Raw genomic sequence first — 14,684 nt, forward strand, 5'->3', positions numbered from 1 at the left:
TAATTCACGTATTTCTAACACACTACCAGTTTTCTTCTTAATGCTTTTCTGTTTTTTGAATATCAGCTGCGAGTTGATTTATTGGTTGTATCCAGAAATGATCAACTGACTTGTCTGAACCTGACACTGTGGGCCAAGAAAGAATGACTGACTCAAATCACCTTGCTTTCATGCCTAAAATGGGACTAGATTTCACAGTCAGCTGGTTTCTAGCCTGGTGCCTTAAAAACTAACCAAAGGGTGTCAAACTCAATTTCATTGAGGGATGCATCAGGGTTGTGTTTGACCTTGGGGGGCTGCGGGAGGGGTGATAGCAATAGCAATAGCAGTTAGAATTATATACCGCTTCATAGGGCTTTCAGCCCGCTCTAAGCAGTTTACAGAGTCAGCATATTGCCCCCAACAACAATCTGGGTCCTCATTTTACCCACCTCGGAAGGATGGAAGGCTGAGTCAACCCTGAGCCGGTGAGATTTGAACAGCCGAACTGCAGAACTGCAGTCAGCTGAAGTAGCCTGCAGTGCTGCATTTAACCACTGCACCACCTCGGCATGGGCATGGCTAGCTCAACATCACTTGTGTAGGGAGAACCTGTGGTGGCTCAAGTGTTTCGCCAGCGAAAACAAGCTCCTGAGCTCCGTTTTCAGCTGCAATGGTCTCTTGCAACCCTCTGCTGCCCAGAACAGAGCTTGGGAGGGCCACATACAGAGGCACCATGGCCGGTCCTTCACTGTTTCCAAGGGAACTCCAGATCTAAGCATTCCGGGCCTTGAGTTTGACACACCTGCACTAGAACAAACTAGTTCACTTTATAATATCACCAATGTCTAAAAATAGCAGAGGCTTCAGATGGTGTTATGATGAAGTAAAGAATGCTTCTCCTTAATAAACTAATAAACATCTTGGAAGTGTCACTCAGCTTTATCAGCCAATCGAGAGAAAGACAGTGAAACAAAAAGTGACTTTAGATACCAAAATTAATCATAGAGTAGGGGCAGGGCTCAATCTTCAAAGTATGTCAGCTAATTTTAATAGCAGAGAAATGCTATATTCTCAAGAGCATCAGGTGATATTGGCAATTGGATTATGTGATCAATAGTTATCTGTATCTGAATATCAATGTAACTGCATTCACCCTATATTTATCACTATTTATGTTTATAAATTACATTAGTCATGATTCTGGACAGCATATAAATTGAAACAATGTTGATTATAGTAAAAAGTCCAAAAAAGATGAAAACCCAAGAACTAAAACTTTAATAAAATTCCCTCCAGGGCAGATAATTGATATTACAGGTATTCCTCGACCTACAACCATTTGTTTAGTGACCATTTGAAGTTATAATGGCACCGAAAAATATGACCTATAACTGTTTTTCACATTGGCCATGTGATCGAAATTTGGATGCCCAGCAACTGGTTCATATTTATGACAGTCGCAGTGTTCCAGAGTCATGTGATCGCCTTTTGCAACCTTCTGACAAGCAAAGTCAAGAGGGAAGCCAGATTCACTTTACAACTGTGATATTAGCATAATAACTACATTGATTCCCTTAACAACTATGGCAAGAAAAGTCATAAAATGGGGCAGAATTCATTTAACATCTGTCTTGGTTAGCAAAGAGAAATTTGTGGCTCAATTTTGCTTGTTAATCGAGGGTTACCTGTAAATAAATGTTAGAGATTCCCTCTCCTGAACTTCTGGATTGGGGTATTGGCGTCAATTGTGGTCGTACATCAAGGACTACCTGCAGAAAGAACCCAGTCTTCAAGACCATTTTAAAGGATGGCAAGGCAGGGCAATTCCAACCTCTGGGGAGATACTATGCTGTTTCAGAAGGCAGGGCAGGCCCTGCTACAGAGAAGCCAAGCTGCCTAGGTCCCATCAGAAGACACAGCTTTAAAGAAGAGGCCTGGAGCATGCCTACTCCACCAATACTTACTATATGGGCAGAAACAATGGGGAAAGGACAGTCACATGACCGGACCTTATGCCAAGAACAGCTTCATAGATTACAACCAGCATCTTGAGTTGCATCCTGCTCATTGATAACTAGTGCAGTTCATGTAGCAGGATTGTTACATGACCTACTGAGGTGCACCCATAACTGCCTGCATTGCCATATTCTGTGCCATCTGCAACTTCCAAGTGGTCATTGAGGGCTACCCTATGTAAACCATATTGCAGTAGTTCACATATGAAGTGATTAAGGTATGAAGGACTATGAGAAGGGATTCCCAGTACAGGAAATCACACAACTGGAGTTCTAGACATATCTGATCAAAAGGCCCCTAGGCACAACTACCACCTGTTATAAAAGCAAAAGATGTGAGGCCAGGAGATTCAAATTACACACTAATGTCTAGTAATACTCCATTCAGAACTAAACCTAGAAGAGCAGCTGAATTGAAGAAACAGAAACAGAAAGCTTTGCAGTCTTGTCCTGGTTAAGTCTGAGCTTAGGCTCCCCATCCAGACTCTGACAGTCTTCAAGTACTGGAACAATCACTAGGCCAGCCTGGGATTGAGATGTACAAATGGATATTAGCACCACATATACATTAGCTCAGTGGCACTTGACAAATTGGAGGCCTCCTACTCAACTTGGTGGCCTCTCAGCTCCGGCGGTCCTTGGATGAAACCGATTATCTGGATTCCTTTCAGTCCGGATTCAGGCCTGGCTACAGCAGGGAAACTGCTTTGGTCGCGCTGATCGATGATCTCTGGAGAGCCAGGGATGGAGGTCATGCCTCCGTCCTAGTGCTCCTTGACCTCTCAGCGGCCTTCGATACCATCGACCATGGTATCCTTCTGCGGGATCCTCCCTGCGGTTGCGGGAGGTGGGAGGCACCGTTTTCAGTGATTCTCCTACTACCTCTCCGACAGGTTGCAGTCGGTGTTGGTTGGAGGGCAGAGGTTGACCTCTAGGCCCCTTAAGTATGGGGTGCCGCAGGGTTCGATCCTGTCCCTCCTCCTGTTTAACATCTACATGAAGCCACTGGGTGAGATCATTCGGCAGCACGGGATAAAATACCATCAATACACGGACGATACACAGTTGTATCTGTCCGCCCCGTGCCAACTCAGTGAAGCGGTTGACGTGATGTGTCAGTGCCTGGAGGCTGTTAGGGTCTGGATGGGTGTGAACAAGCTTGCACTCAATCCCGACAAGACCAAGTGGCTTGTGTTTTTCCCTCCCAAAGATTGGCCTTGTTTTCCATCTCTCAGGCTGGGGGGGTGAAATTATACGCCCCTCAGACAGGGTTCACAATTTGGGAGTCCTCCTGGACCCACAGCTGACTCTAGAACATCATTTGTCAGCTGTGACCACGGGGACATTTGCCCAGGTTCGCCTGGTGCACCAATTGCGTCCCTACCTGAACCGGGAGGCTCTCAGGACAGTCACTCACGCCCTTGTGACCTCAAGACTGGACTACTGTAATGCGCTCTACATGGGTCAGCCCTTGAAGAGCATTCGGAGACTGCAGCTTGTCCAGAATGCAGCCGCGCGAGCGATTGTGGGTGCACCTCGGTACACCCACGTTACACCTATCCTCTGTGAGCTGCACTGGCTGCCTATTGGACTCCGGATGCGTTTCAAGGTGCTAGTCATTACTTTTAAAGCCCTACATGGTATCGGACCTGGGTACTTGAGAGACCGCCTCCTGCCAATTACCTCCCTACGACCAATTAGATCCCACAGATTAGGCCTCCTCCGGATACCATCAGCTAGCCAGTGTTGACTGGCGACCCCACGCGGGAGGGCCTTTTCTGTGGTTGCTCCGGCCCTCTGGAACGATCTCCCCATGGAGATTCAGACCCTCACCACTCTTCAGGCTTTCCGCAAAGCCACCAAGACCTGGCTGTTCCCGCAGGCCTGGGGCTGATGAGTTCCCAGCCCCACTTGAATTGCTGCATCTGTTGAGTAGTTTTAAATTGTCTCTGTTTTCTGTTTTTGTCTTGTGTGTTTTGTATGGCCCCTCCCCCATGTGTTTGTTCGCCGCCCTGAGTCCCTCCGGGAATAGGGCAGCATACAAGTTCAATAAATTGAATTGAATTGAATTGAACCTTTACTTATTGGCAATACCAACTGAAACCATCAGGAGAAGGAGAAATAGAAAGGAGGAGGAGGAGGAGGAGGAGGAGGAGGAGGAGGAGGAGGAGGAGGAGGAGGAGGAGGAGGAGGAGGAGGAGGAGGAGGAGGAGAAGAACAAGAAGAAGAAGAACAACAACAAGAAGAAGAAGAAGAACAAGAACTACACACTGTCTCTCACTCCCCAATTCTATCAGTCTAGAAGGATACCATGATCAATGATACTATCTCAAAGCTGCTGGAGATCAAGAAAAACCAGAACAGATACATCACTATGATATAAATACTACCCCCAGTTATCAGCAACTAGGATCAACACTGGTCCCATAGTAAGTCCCATTCTGAAACTCAACTGAAGGAAGTTCAGATAATCCACCTCATCTCTGCTCCTCTGAAGTTGCAACCTGAACACCTTCTCAAAAATCTTCCCTAAAATGGGAGGGTTAAAGACTGCATGAAAATTGTCTAGGACTGTTGATCTGGTGATATATTCACCCAAGGATGTATTCACCACCACATGAACTCAGTCACTTGTCTCTTTCAGACAACCTTAACTAAGCAGGAAAAAAATGAATTTAAGGACAGATGTCAGGGTTAACAATCATGAGGATTCTGTCCATTTGCTCGGGAACCAGAAAACTAAATGATTCCTAGGTAACAAAACAAGTTAATGTCTTACTCAACTCATATGGACTAACTCATCCAGAATTGTACTCTGAATGAATCCAAGTGACTTTTTATGACAGGAGCCTAGAATATTCATATAGTGGCCTTGAAGATATTTCTGTGACTCCTCCCTCCTGAGTAAATTACCTTAAATCAGGCTATTGTTTATTGTGACAATGTCATACTTCATATGGATTCTTACAAAGATGGGATAATTCATTCTTCATTGTTCTCCGATGGCACTCTACATGTTTCTGCTGTTGTTTCATCTTTCAGAGCTCCTTGGAAAACCAAAAGTGTCCATTGACAAATGGAGAAAAGGCATATAGGAAGAATCCAAACCAAAGTACCTTCTACCCATCTCTTCCAGATGGCAACTAAGACCCTTAAATTCCCTGTAGAATACATGTGGGCCCATTATATAAGTCAATATAATTAACTTATCAGTCAGTTGAAAAGCAATCATATTTTTCATGATAGGGTCTTACAATGGTGACTACAAACCTCTGAACTTAATGCTACATTAGGATAGATTAAAATTGCTAGGAACTAATAGCCTCCCTATCTTCATTGCCAATCCAGCGATGGAAATTGAACAACTCAGGCAAAGTTATCACTGAGCAGCAAGAAGGCCAGTGCACCAGCAATAAATCCAACTGTTCCTCAAGCCCAATTTCAACCAGAGTATCACATTCAATTATCTATGATGCAATACCTCAGAGAGTTGTTAAGTCTCCTTGGATGACAACCATAGAGAGTGACTAGGATGACCTTGATCTGCAAGCTACGTTACCAAAGCAACAAGGGATGAAGCATATGTTAAGTCTACAACAGTCAGGACAATATTTAGAAAAAGCTTGGACACACACCTCCTTAAGTCACTGAACTATGAGAAGGAAGAGACTCAACACAACCTGACTTTTAACATTCTACTAGCCATTCTCAATAAACATAGTTTTAGCATTTAGGATTTCCTAGCCTGATCTATCTAGCAGGGCTGACATTAACAGATACTCCGAGCCCCATAGCCTGGCTTCATGGACTCATTTCTAAGAATGGAACATCCCAATCTAGGCCCAGACAGGCTTCTCGGTGGAGGACATCCTTACTCTGGACTCATACATGCCTTGTTGGCTGCCTCATCCAGAACATAGATGAGACAGCTTTATTACAAATTCACCTAGCATTTAGAAGCAGCTGGAGGACAGTGACACTGAGCATCTGCAGGCAAGACCATTAGGGCTAAGCATTGTGGGCTGAAAATTTCAAATCTGCCTTCCCTGAGGGAGGTCCACTTCTAGATGCCCTCCATGTGCATTTCACAATTGAGACATTACTTGCCTGCTCTCTCACTGCCACTAGTCCCATTACTTCCTTGATTCATCATCTGATAGCTAATAAGATTAATTCAAACTCTTTGAAGGCTAGGATCCTAATAAGAAACTTCTTTAAAAGTAATAACGTTTAAAAAAAAATCTCTTATCATCAGGAGCAATTTGCTATTGACTAGAAGTATCTTGGAAAGAGACAAGAAATAATTGTGGTATCCTTAATTCAACCAGCTTCCAGCAGTTCAAGAAAATACATGGCAGTAATACTTCTAAATATTTTCTTGGTGTAGGATGAGAACTTGCATACATTGCTACAGCATAAAAGCAGATTTATCAATATTAATATAGGGATATTTTGGTTTCTTTTCTGTTCAAAAAAGATTTCTACCCAGCAGCCATGATTTCCTTCAGAACGAAAAGGAAATCAAGTAACAAGGTTGAACAGAGAAAGGACAATGAGTGTTTAAAATGTGCTGGCAAACTCTCATCTCCTCCTATTTAGCTTTGAATATCAATAGGGGACGCCATGATGAGACTGCAAAGTGATTAAATGATCAAGCTCACCCACATCCTTGGGTTTTTATCTTTTATTTAGGTTGTTCATTTTATGGTTTTAATTGTGAATTTATTGTATGCTGTCCAGAGTCTCGTTTCATGACAAGGGAGTCTATATAAATCCATAAAATAAAATGGTGAACTTTGCAAATGCAGCAGAAGTAGCGCCCACAAGGCCTTCTGCAATGAATTATCTTTAATATTGGTTTGTTGTCAAGCTATCCACCGTTAATCATGAGACAAACCTCAGACACCAAGCCAACAGGAAGAAACTTGACCTGAGCTGTGTTTCTTCTACCAGCAGCTCTGACACAATGCTTCGAAAGATAAAAGGGAGAAAGCTAAGCGTGGGTTTATTCATGCTGCCACAGATTAACTGAGGATTCGATTTCTAGCTTTAAGATAATATTTCCAACCCAACTAAAAAAGTCTTCCAACCTTACAAGCAGCCTTTCATCATTAACAACTCATTTTGCTTACTAGAATAACAAGCAGGCACCTGGCTTGCAAGAGATAATTTGGTTTGACAACCTATCCTTCTGTTATACATTCAGGAAATTCTGTCCCCCACTGCATGGACTGAGCCTGATGACCAAATGGGCACATCACCAAATTATCCGACTTATCAAACATCTTGCATTGTATGAAACTGTATTTCAATAAAGTTAAAACAACAACAACAATAAGGGAACTGCCAAAACAAAAGACAAACAAAAGATCAGTTTCTAATTGACAAGTTGGTTTTGGAAAACTGCAACAGAAGGGAGACCAACTTGAACGTGGCATGGATTACAAGAAGGCATTCAATTCCCTGCCAGATGATTGGATAATCAAGTGCCTAGAAATAATAGGAGTCAGTAGAAACATCGGCTTTGTGCAAAGATGAATGACACAACAGAAGACACAGTTGTTTGTCAAGGGTGATAGAGTGAAATAGGTTAATATCAAGAGAGGAATCTTGCATGGAGACTCAGTATCACCATTGCTGTTTGTCACTGGATTGATTCTTCAGTAGACAATACGGAATATATTCAGGCCATAGCTATATCAAACATCAAAAAACATCTGCCAGGCTATCAAACCTCTTTTACATCGATGATCTGATGCTGTATGAAAATACAACATCTGAAATAGAATCACTGCTCAACACTGTATTTATAGCCTAAGCTATTGCAGTGAAGTTTGGACAGTACAAATATGCCACACTCACCATCAAATGGGGAAAAAATAATGAAAACTGAAGATGCCCTAGAGAAACAATATCAAGAGCCTGGACAACAACGATCACTATAAATACTTTAAGCATCCTTTAAACTGACAACGTCAAGCACACCGAAATCAGAAAGGGTTAGAAGAGAATTCATCTTGAGAGTGGAGAAGATTTTAAAGTCCACATTGAGTGCAGGAAATAGCATCAAGTCAATTAACATCTGGGTGATCCCTGTCATTAGATACGCAGTTGGAATAGTAGACTGGACTCAAGCAGAACTGAGTAAAAGACTGAGTAAAGACCAGTAAAATAATAACAATGAATAACCTTGCTCAACACAGCGATGCTGACAGGCACTTCTTACCAAGAAAAACAGGTGAGGGTACAACAAACAGTTGAAGAAATAAAAAGGACATTGAAATAATATATGAATAAGACACAACGAAGCTAGAATGCCATGAAGGCTTACTGGCGAGTACTGGAGGGACCACACTGGCTTATACGACCAAATGAAGAATAGAAAGGAGACATAGCAAGGCAAAGTATTACGTGGCCAGGACATTAAAAAAAAAATAAGCAGGGAAAGCACTTAACACCAGACATGGCAATGGACAACAGCAGGAATATTGAAGAAAGAGGCAGAGGGGCTAATTTTCACTTTACAAGATCATGCTTTAAGAACAAATGCATAGAAAGCCAGAATTGAGAAGACGATGGCAGACAGCAAATGCTGCCTCCGCAAAGAAGCAAAAGAAGACCATCTCCTTTTTGCTACTGCAAGAAGATTGCCCGGACTGATTACAAACAATGGCATCACAAAGTAGCAACAATGGTGCAATGAAATATCTGCAAGAAGTACCAATTGCCTGCAAGCAAAAACTGGCCCACAAAATAGACAATGTAACAGAAAATAAGGAAGCTAAAGTGCTCTGGGATTTTAGAATTCAAGCAGAGAAGCGTCTGCGACACAGTATCCCAGTCTTAATTGTTGATAAGAAACACAGAGTCTGGGTAGTGGATATGGTAGTATCTGGAGACAGCAGAAGAGAAGAGAGGTAACTGGAGAAACTGGAGGCAGATACGGCGGGGACTTTAGGGCTGGCCATTACCGGGGAAGGAGGGTTCGCTATATTACAGAGATCCCTCCTTCCGGCCCTAGGAGTCCCACTCCAAGGCCAGATGGCGTGAGTAATCAGGACCCTGGTCTCAGGCTGCTGTTGCTAAATGCCAGGTCTGTTGTTTACAAGGCTCCTCTCATCCGGGACTTAATTTCTGACGAGAGGGCAGACCTGGCATGTATTACTGAAACCTGGCTGGGCACAGAAGGAGGAGTCCCCCTTGTAGAGATGTGCCCAGAAGGATTTCAGGTGCTTCATCAGCCAAGAGCCCAGGGAAGGGGTGGCGGTGTGGCTATTGTTATCCGGGAGTCTCTAGTACCTCGTAGGATCCCTGCTCCGGAGCTTGTCGGGTGTGAGACTCTGCTGGTGAAGTTGGACCTCAAGGGTCAAGTGGGTCTGCTGCTAACGTACCTGCCTCCCAACTGCGTTGCAGCAGCCCTCCCCTCGCTCCTCGAGTCAGTAGCCGAGCTGGCAATTGAGTTCCCCAGGCTTATGGTTCTGGGGGACTTCAATTTGCCATCGCTCGGTGAACACTCTGATGGGGCGCAGGAGTTCATGGTTTCCATGACAGCCATGGGCTTGACCCAGGTAATTCGGGGCCTAACCCACTCAGCGGGTCACATGCTCGACCTCGTATTTCTCTCGGAGCAGTGGATGTGTGATCTTGGTCTGAGGGGAAATGACACCATACCCCTGTCGTGGTCAGACCACTGCCTACTGAGGCTTGACTTCCGGAGGCCAAACCCCCACCGTAGGGAGGAGGAACCGACCAGGTGGTTCCGTCCCAGGCGACTGATGGACCCCTTGAGGTTCCAGATGGAGCTTGGGGTTATTCCTGATACTCTCGCCCACAGTTCGGCGGAGACTCTGGCTGCTGCCTGGTACTCGGCGGCATCGGAGTCTCTTGACCGGATTGCGCCACTACGGCCCCTCCGGGTCAGCGGATCCCGGAGACCTCCTTGGTTCACCGAGGAGCTCCGGGAGAAGAAGCGCCGGAGGAGACGCCTAGAGCACTTGTGGAGGTCCGATAAGTCCGAGTCGAACCGAGCACTATTAACAACCTGCACCAAGGATTACATCAGGGCACTTAGGGCAGCAAAAAGATCTCATATTGCCACCTTGGTTGCGTCCGCTGAGTCCCGCCCAGCCGCCCTGTTTAGGATAACCCGTTCCCTCCTAAATAGGAGGGATACGGGGGAACCCTTGCAGGGTAGAGCTGAGGATTATGCCCAATTCTTAGCGGACAAAGTTGCTCGGTTTCGGTCAGACTTGGACTCCACCGCAGCAGATCCAGCCGGGACACAAGAGGATCACTTGGCAAACCATCTCTGGGTTGAGTTTCAGGATGTTGCCTCTGGGGATGTGGACAAGGCCATTCGAGCTGTGAGTGCCTCCACCTGTATTCTGGACCCGTGTCCCTCCTGGCTGGTTGCCAACAGCAGTGAGGTGACACGTGACTGGATCCAGGCGGTCGTAACCGCCTCCCTTCGGGAGGGGCACTTCCCCGCAGCACTAAAAACGGCGGTGGTGAGACCCCTCCTGAAGAAACCATCCTTGGATCCAGCCATTTTAAATAACTACCGTCCTGTCTCCAACCTTCCCTTTGTTGGGAAGGTTGTTGAGAAGGTGGTGGCCTTCCAGCTTCAACGGGCCTTGGATGAAGCTAGCTACCTTGACCCCTTCCAGTCCGGCTTCAGACCCGGTTACAGCACAGAAACCGCTTTGGTCGCATTGACCGATGACCTCTGGAGGGCCAGAGATGGAGGCCATGCGTCCATCCTGGTTCTCCTTGACCATGGCATCCTTCTGCGACGACTGCGGGAGGTGGGGGTGGGAGGCACTGTTTTGCAGTGGTTCTCCTCCTACCTCTCGGACAGGTCGCAGTCGGTGTTGGTGGGGGGGCAGAGATCGTCCCTGAGGCCCCTAAAATATGGGGTGCCGCAGGGCTCGGTCTTATCCCCCTACTATTTAACATATACATGAAACCGCTGGGCGAGATCATTCGGAGGCACGGGATAAAATACCATCAATATGCGGACGATACGCAATTGTATCTGTCCGCTCCGTGCCAACTCAATGAAGCGGTGGACGTGATGAACCAGGGTCTGGAGGCCGTTAAGAACTGGATGAGCGCTAACAAACTGGTACTCAACCCGGACAAGACCGAGTGGCTGTTGTGTTTCCCTCCCAACAATTTGGCTAATGTTCCATCTATCAGGCTGGGGGGTCAAATTTTATACCCCTCAGATAGGGTTCGTAACTTAGGAGTCCTCCTGGATCCACAGCTGACTCTCGATCATCATCTGTCGGCTGTGACCAGGGGGGCATTTGCCCAGGTTCGCCTGGTCCGCCAGTTACGACCCTACCTGAATCGGGAGGCTCTCACAACAGTCACTCGAGCCCTTGTGATCTCTAGGCTGGAATACTGCAATATGCTCTACATGGGACTGCCCCTGAAGTGCATCCGGCGACTGCAGTTAGTTCAGAATGCGGCCGCGCGAGTGATAGTGGGCACACCGCGGTTCGCCCACATAACACCCATCCTCCGCGAGCTGCACTGGCTACCTGTTGATCTCCGGGTGCGCTTCAGGGTGCTGTTGACCACCTTTAAAGCCCTTCATGGTAGTGGATCTGAGTACTTGAGAGACCGCCTTCTGCCGATTACCTCCCTCCGACCGATAAGATCGCACAGACTGGGCCTCCTCCGAATTCCATCCGCCAGTCAATGTCGACTGGCGACTACACGGAGGAGAGCCTTTTCTGTTGCAGCTCCGACCCTGTGGAACGATCTCCCCGTTGAGATACGCACCCTCACCACCGTCCAGGCCTTCCGCGCAGCCCTCAAGACCTGGCTCTCCCAACAGGCCTGGGGATAAGTCCTTAATTTGCCCCACCCGAGTGTTGAATGTAGAATGCATGTTGTGTTTTTACTACTTATTTTGTTTATATATTGTTTATTTTGTATTGTACCCCCTTCCTAATGGTTGTAAGCCGCCCTGAGTCCCCTCAGGGAAAAGGGCGGCCTATAAATCTTAATAAATACCAAATACCAAATACCAAAATCATAAAATACAAAGACCTGCAAATGGTCTAGAGTAGAATGGCTTTGGCAAAAGAAAACAAAGATAATACCAATAGTAATAGTAATCCCAATGGGAAGTGATAGGTGCAATCCTAAAATCTGGAGCACTACTTGAACACATTGGCATGAACAAAATCACCATTACTCAATTGTAAAAGGCAACTTGACCTGGAACAGCTTACATCCTGTAAGGATACATTCAGCACCATCAAACAACATCATTTGCCAATCCCAGATCCTTGGGAAGGACTCAATAGGTCAAGCCTGTCAAACCCCCACGCCCACACTCGGTTTAGTTAAGGGGGGAAAAGTTGTGATAAATCACTTGACAACTCCGTGACGACCTAAGTTTGACATCCCTGCAATAGGTGAATAAAAATCTCAAATCCTGTCTAAACATCTGGCTGATAGTGCAACCAATGATAATTTGTAAAACCTATATGCTACCCAACTCAATGATTTTGGGCATCTCACAACAATCAAAGAAACTGCAGTAAAATCATTGGAATGTAAAAAGATAAAGATAAAAGTTGGCAAGCCGCAAAAAACTAGTCTCACACTCCCTTGCCAAAACACTTCATTATTCTTCTAAACAACAGCAGAGTAAGGGGCCATCCAGATTTTTGGAGAACCTCAAACCAAAAGTCAAATGCTGTAATAGAGAATGTGTGCTGGGTCCTGACAGATGGCAATGTTTAATCAATGCAACTCGGACCATGCTAACTTTGCAGAATTTAATTAGCTGGGTAGATGTTACGCAAGGAAAGCACCTCTTAAATAATCTGATTCTACAGAGTGCAGGACCTAGATTTATTAAGCATGTACCAGAAATAATGCCATGAGGAAGACTGTTGTAGACTTGAAAAAGCACCACTTTGGATGTTCTAGCACGTTTTGTATTCTGGAACAATAACAGTCTATGTAGTAACCCTATCTCATTCTGTGCCAATCTATGGTCAATTATATCCTCTCAAGGAAAGCAAGGAATGTCAAACTTTTTGAATATAACTAACAGGCATCCCCAATTTCTGTTCTCCAAGAAATCACAAGTGGTCATCAACTTAAAATTATTTCAGGATCTAATCACCAGGACCAGAGGTTTACTCTTCTGAGCTTTTGGACTTGTGCTGCAATCCATCCTCAGGGAACTTCACTTTCAAATGCTATATGTGCGTGGATGTACACCATACTGAGAATATGAATGATGGGTGGCACAATTTTTAATAAGTAAAAAGATTCAAAAGAAAAACATTCTTGCAGATGTTTTGTTACCCATCACTATTCGGTTATCTTGTACTGCTGTTGGGTAATGAAACATCTATTAGCAGAAAACAAAGCTCAGAAATCTCCATACAAGAAACTTGTAAACATTATTTTATGGAATCTAACCAGATATACTCTTCAAGTTATTATCCTCACATTGCAAATGGAATTGATCTTAATAAAGAATGACTTGCCTAAAACTATATATTTAACAGGTTAAATCAGCCCTTTTCAGGGGCCGTACTAATTTAGTTATTAAGAATGAATTAAGACTGCCTGATGAAAAATGAAAGATGTCTGATATATAAGTACAATGAAATCAGAATAAAAGTAAATACAGATAGTCTTCAACTTACATCCATTTATTTAGTGACTATTCCAAGTTACAACAGCACTGAAAAAAGTGATATATAACCATTTTTCATACTAGTGAGCACTGCAGCATCCTCATAGTCACATGATCAAAATTCAGTCGCTTGGCAACTGACTCATATTTATGATGGTTGAAGTGTCTTGTGATCAGATTCCCTTAACAATTGGGTTTCTAACTTAACAACTGTAGTGATTCCCTTAATAATCAGGGGGAAGAAAAGTCGTAAAATGGGGCAAAACTCACTTAACAACTATCTTGGTTAGCAAGGGAAATCTGGGGATCAATTGTGGTCATAAGTCGAGGAGAAACTATAAATAAATGTAAGAGGTTCCCTCTCCTGATCTCTGCAATTTCTAGAATCTATATCCATATACTGCAGGTACATCAAGTGGCATACCATAAAAGGAATCATTTGAAGCTTATTAGTTCAACATAAGATACTTACACTGCCCACTCAAGCTTTTCGTTTTTGATTGAATTGTAAAGAGCCTAGAAAAGGAAAGAAATAAAAAAGTAAGTGGATTTGAATGACCATATATAGAAGATAACTCTAAAAAAAAAATCTAAACATCACAAATTACCACATACATGTTTTACTAAGGATTAAAACATTATTCCTTTGCCTGGGGTGCATAAAAGTCTTTGTCATGTTTTAACATTGCTGAACTCATTTTTTCCCCTTTAAGCCTGGAGACGAGGAAAGGCTTTTAACAACCCTTCGCTGACATTGGAGAGATTCCAAAATTAAGAGCTTGTTACACAGAAGTCCTCTTCAAGTTCCTTTGCTCTAGCACAGAGTTGGAGAGGGTGAGTGGGCTTATATTTAGTATTTTATTACAGATAAAACCTACATGGTCCTTTGGGAACAAGCACAGGGCCTGGTTTAGAGAACTCATTTCTCAATGCTGAAGAAGAGGGAAAAAAACATCAACCCACCCATCCACTCACAGGATTAATTTCAAATTAACAGAGACCAAAAACATGTCCTG

General features: G+C 44.4%; 1 protein-coding gene across 1 annotated transcript in view; it reads right to left on the bottom strand.

Annotated features, from left to right (window-relative positions):
* LOC116506592 (PH and SEC7 domain-containing protein 3-like) overlaps positions 1-14,684 on the bottom strand; it is a 213,896-nt gene that overhangs the window by 45,790 nt on the left and 153,422 nt on the right. Inside the window, exon 10 of the mRNA XM_032214413.1 lies at positions 14,141-14,184. Within this exon, the coding sequence (XP_032070304.1) occupies positions 14,141-14,184 (44 nt within the window). The remainder of the gene's footprint in view (positions 1-14,140; positions 14,185-14,684) is intronic.

Source organism: Thamnophis elegans, chromosome 3 (assembly GCF_009769535.1).
Source record: "Thamnophis elegans isolate rThaEle1 chromosome 3, rThaEle1.pri, whole genome shotgun sequence".
Taxonomy (NCBI): Eukaryota; Metazoa; Chordata; class Lepidosauria; order Squamata; family Colubridae; genus Thamnophis; species Thamnophis elegans.